This window comes from Canis lupus, chromosome 26, assembly GCF_003254725.2.
Source record: "Canis lupus dingo isolate Sandy chromosome 26, ASM325472v2, whole genome shotgun sequence".
NCBI classification, from domain to species: domain Eukaryota; kingdom Metazoa; phylum Chordata; class Mammalia; order Carnivora; family Canidae; genus Canis; species Canis lupus.
This window is the reverse complement of record NC_064268.1, coordinates 213,369-218,106: the sequence shown is the minus strand read 5'-3', so window position 1 is coordinate 218,106 and position 4,738 is coordinate 213,369. Positions and strand designations below refer to the sequence as shown.

The window sequence follows — 4,738 nt, the reverse complement described above, 5'->3', positions numbered from 1 at the left end:
GTTTGTGGTAACTTGTTACAGGAGCACAGAGAATTAATAGAACATAAGAAACTAGTATATAACAGGAATTATTTAACAAATCAGTGGGCAAAGGATGCCAACTCTACATTTCAGTGTAAAACTTGTAGAGCCTTCCTTTCCACATTTAGTATTAAGGATTTATTTCACCTTATGATGTCCTTAGTAGAGCAGCAGAAAGTATTTTATTAAATCAACTTGAGGGACGCCTGGCTCAGCAGTTGAGCATCTGCCTTCGGCTCAGGGTGTGATCCCGGGGTCCTGGAATCGAGTCCCATGTAGGGCTCCCTGTGAGGAGTCTGCTTCTCTCTCTGCCTATGTCTTTGCCTCTCTGTCTGTATCTCTCATGAATAAATAAATCTTTTTTTTTTTTTTTTTTTTTTTTTTAAATTTTATTTATTTATGATAGTCACATAGAGAGAGAGAGAGAGGCAGAGACACAGGCAGAGGGAGAAGCAGGCTCCATGCACCGGGAGCCCGATGTGGGATTCGATCCCGGGTCTCCAGGATCGCGCCCTGGGCCAAAGGCAGGCGCCAAACCGCTGCGCCACCCAGGGATCCCCTAAATAAATCTTTTAAAAAATCAACTTGAGTCCATACTTTGTAATAGTTCTGTGCAACAGTGTTCTGTGCTGCTTACTGAAGTTCCATAGTTATCTCTAGGAAAAGCACTTCTGTGATTATTTTATTTGGGAGCTTAAGTTTGCTAAAAAATGGACTGAAGACAAGGCACTCTAATGGGCATGGCAGGTATTTTCTCAAAAATCAAGTGAGATGTCACTTCAAGGACAACAAATGACGGTATTTATTTATTGCCAACATTAAATTAGTTTTCTAGGCTCCATTCCTAGTGTGGAGCCCAAGTCAAGGGCCTGAACTCACCATCCTGAGATGAAAACCTGAGTTGAGGGATCCCTGGGTGGCGCAGCGGTTTGGCGCCTGCCTTTGGCCCAGGGTGCGATCCTGGAGACCCGGGATCGAATCCCATGTCGGGCTCCCGGTGCATGGAGCCTGCTTCTCCCTCTGCCTATGTCTCTGCCTCTCTCTCTCTCTCTCTCTCTCTGTGACTATCATAAATAAAAAAAATTAAAAAAAAAACCTGAGTTGAGATCAGAAGCCCACAGGACTGAGCCACCCAGGCGCTCCCAAAATTAGAGTTTTTAAAGGAGTAGGAGAATTTTGGAAAACTTGTACCTGCCACTGTGAATTTCTGTGAAACTTGTGTCTGCCAGCTTCCAGTACAACACAACTGTCCACTCAAAGCTGAAGACAGATCCTGATAGAGCAGACGTTCATTTCAGACCATATTATAGAATCCCAAGTAGCTTGTGCTGATCACAGACATCCATGATTGTCCTATAAGCATATGAAAATATCCCGTTCTTTCCCAACTACATACTTGTGTGAGACTGGATCTCCTCTAAACACTTCGACAGAAACAGCACATGCAACAGACTGAACACAGGAGCAAACAAGAATCTAGCTGTTTTTCTTTTTCTTCTTTTTTTTTTAAGATTTATCCATGAGAGACGTAGAGAGGCAGAGACACAGGCAGAGGGAGAAGCAGGCTCCCCGCTGGGACTCAATCCCAGACCGGATCACGACCAAAGGCAGACCCTCAACCACTGAGCTACCCAGGTGCTCCTCCAGCTGTTTTCTATTAAGCCAGAAATTAAAAGATTTTCACCCGAGAAAAATGTAAAACAAGGCCAGTGTTCACTCGTTATTTATTATTTTGAAAGGCTTTATTATGAGAGGCACGGAGACAGCCAGAGACACTGGCAGAGGAAGAAAGGCTCCCCGCGAGGAACTCCAGGACTCCGGATCAGTACCTGAGCGGAAGGCAGACGTTCAAGGCGTCCCTCACTCGTTATTTTTTAATACTCGTTAAGGTGTCACTTATGTTAACACGTCCTCATGAACTTCTGAGCTGTTACCATGTGAACTTGGGCTTTAACCATTTCAGAAAAGGAGAGCAGTCGGCACGCTTTCACCGCAACTGACCGCACTCCCCTCTGCGTCGTCGCCTCCACCACTGTCGTGGTCCGCGGTATTTCAAGCCCCTAGGCGGGCGCCCAGGGTAGGCCCGGGGGGACTGAGCTCCTCCCGGGAGTATGCCCCGCGCCGTCGGAGGCGTGCTGCGGGGCGTTCTGGGAGTCGTAGTTTGCTCCCCTCTGGGGCGCACCGCACTGACGCGCTTCCTGTGCGTCCCTGGCGGCCGCCATTGGCTGGGCCCGGCCTAGAAAACCGTGCTTGGAGGTGTTTGTCACTTTCCCATCGCGGTGACCCGAACTGAAGTGGGCCGGCTACGCCTGCCTCTTGAGCCGAAGCATCAGGAGCAGACGTCGCAAAATCGAAAGGGAGATTCGTAGCCGATGTGACTGCATATCCGGGAGGTGGCGGCAGCCAGTCTCTCCGAGTCCCCTGGCTGCCGGCTGAGGGGTTCGTGGAGTCCGACGCACCCAATCTCTTCCGCTTCAGGGCAGCGAGACGGTGAAGACCGGTGTGGCCTCAGCGTCCGGTGTTGGGAGCCGGGAGGGCGTAGGGGGCGGAGAGACAGAGGCTCCGTGAGAGACGGCGGGAGGGCGGGAGCGGAGGGACCCGGAGGTGTAGGCCTCTGAGACCTTCCGGGTGTGGGGGCGGCGGGGGCGGCGCGGAGATTCCGCCTTCACTGTCTTTCTCCTCCGGCAGCCGGGGCCGGCTGGCGCCCAGCACTGAGCGCGGGGATGGCCACCAGGGTGCGGACCTCAGCCATCTGGGTGAGTAGGGGCTCCTGTCCTTTCGGGAGAGCCCTCCCTGAGCTCCGGCCCTTCTCCGGAGCGGGGTTCGTGCGGAACCCCCCTTCCAGGACGCCGAGCGTCAATTCAGTATGTAGAAAACATTAGTTTAAAAAAGGATAGGGGCACTGAGGGGGACACTTGACGGGATGAGCACTGGGTGTTATTCTGTATGTTGGTAAATTGAACACCAATAAAAAGTTATTTTATTAAAAAAAATAAATGCAGTCAAGAAGAACTAGGAAAAAAAAAAAGGATAGGGGGCAGAAGCAACTGGATTTGGTAACTGGTTGTGTGCTTGTGGCTTGTGAAGGAGGCTGAGCCAGAGATGACCTCTGGGATTCTGCTCTGTGGGCCTGGGAGTGGAGTGTGGGTGGAGATTTCTGTTGCGTGTGGACTGTACCTACTTCTTTTTGGTGGGCAAATGATTACGCAAGTGTCTAAGGAAAAAGATCTGGACAGGGGTACTGGTGAGGTATGGCCAGATTAGCTCAAGGAGAAGAGTGTAGCATGAGAAGAGCATTGAGGATGGTGCTCAGGGAATTGACAGAAGGCAGCAGAATAGGGACTGGAGGGGCACCCGGGTAGCTCAGTGGTTGGGCGTCTGTCTTTGGCTCAGGGCGTGATCCCGGAGTCCTGGGATTGAGTCCCACATCAGGCTCTCTGTAGGGAACCTTCTTCTCCCTCTGTCTGTGTCTCTGCCTCTTTCTTTGTGTTTCTCATGAATAAATAAATACAATCTTTAAAAAGAAGAAGAAGAGGAGAAGTTGGAGACTGACCCAGAACCCATAGAGATGAGAGGAAAGGAGAGAACTTGTACTTCAGAGTTAAGGGAAAAGAAACTTCAAAACGGATTGCCATGTCCAATGTCCCACAGACATCAGGTAACATTAGTCATAAAAGTTCAGTTTGGGGATCCCTGGGTGGCGCAGCGGTTTGGCGCCTGCCTTTGGCCCAGGGCGCGGTCCTGGAGACCCGGGATCGAATCCCACGTCGGGCTCCTGGTGCATGGAGCCTGCTTCTCCCTCTGCCTATGTCTCTGCCTCTCTCTCTCTCTCTCTCTGTGACTGTCATAAATAAATAAAAATTAAAAAACATTAAAAAAAAAAGTTTAGTTTGGATTCAGTGGTGATGGTAGTGGTGGGTGTTGCCAGTAGTATTTCCAGGACAGAGTGAATGTGTATGTGCATTAGGAGGAGTGCAGTAATGAGAACAGCACACCCACAATGTACCAGGCCCCCTTCTGGGTCCTGGACATGTACTGCTGAACAAGACTGACAGAATCTGTGTTCTTGGTGAGTTCTCATTCTACTGGAGGGGGGCAGATGACAGAGAATGATGAAGAAACCACTCAGGCAAAAAAGAAAATATCAGAGTTGAGTTACACTTAGAATTAAAACTGGTAATGTCAAAGATTGGGTGATTGGAGAAGGCCCCACTAAGTCAAGGCCTAAGTTACAAGAGCATGCTGGCCCTGGGAGGAGCAGGGTGGGAACAGCCATTGCCAAGATCATGAGAAGGTTGATGCTTTTGTAATAATGGAAGGAAGGCTTGTGTGGCTAGGGTTGTGGACGTGGTGGGGGGGCGGGGGCAGACAGAGGGGGCAGGGTGGGGAACAAACACAGAGGTGGCTGGAGGCCAGATGAAGCTGAGAAGCTGTTTGTTAAAAGAGGAGGCAGCACAGTGTACGTAGGTTTTCCAGAGATCCTTCTGGCTAGGTAAACAATGGGTTGTAGATGGACAAGAATAGATGGAGTGGCAGAAGAGGGCTGGCCAGTTAGCTTACTGCAGTTGTGCAGATCGGAGATGGTGGAGGTTTTTATCTAGGGCAATAGAAATGGAGGAACTAGCTAAAACTGGGGGCTGTTTGGAAGTAGAATCTTCTTCTGAGAACCAGTTTATTCTTTTCGTTTAGCCATTTGACATTTTTCAGGGTGACTTAT

The 4,738-nt window shown here is 49.9% G+C and overlaps 1 protein-coding gene across 9 annotated transcripts in view; it reads left to right on the top strand.

Annotated features, from left to right (window-relative positions):
• Positions 1-2,201: 2,201 nt before the first annotated feature.
• ZNF268 (zinc finger protein 268) overlaps positions 2,202-4,738 on the top strand; it is a 51,485-nt gene continuing 48,948 nt past the window's right edge. Inside the window, exons 1-3 of one of the 9 annotated variants that reach the window (XM_049102144.1) lie at positions 2,202-2,511; positions 2,710-2,777; positions 3,549-3,679. In XM_049102144.1, the coding sequence (XP_048958101.1) occupies positions 3,590-3,679 (90 nt within the window). In that variant the 5' untranslated portion in view covers positions 2,202-2,511; positions 2,710-2,777; positions 3,549-3,589. Of the gene's footprint in view, positions 2,522-2,709; positions 3,680-4,738 lie in introns of all 9 variants that reach the window. The other 8 variants (XM_049102142.1, XM_049102145.1, XM_049102143.1 and 5 more) reach the window with 8 other exon arrangements.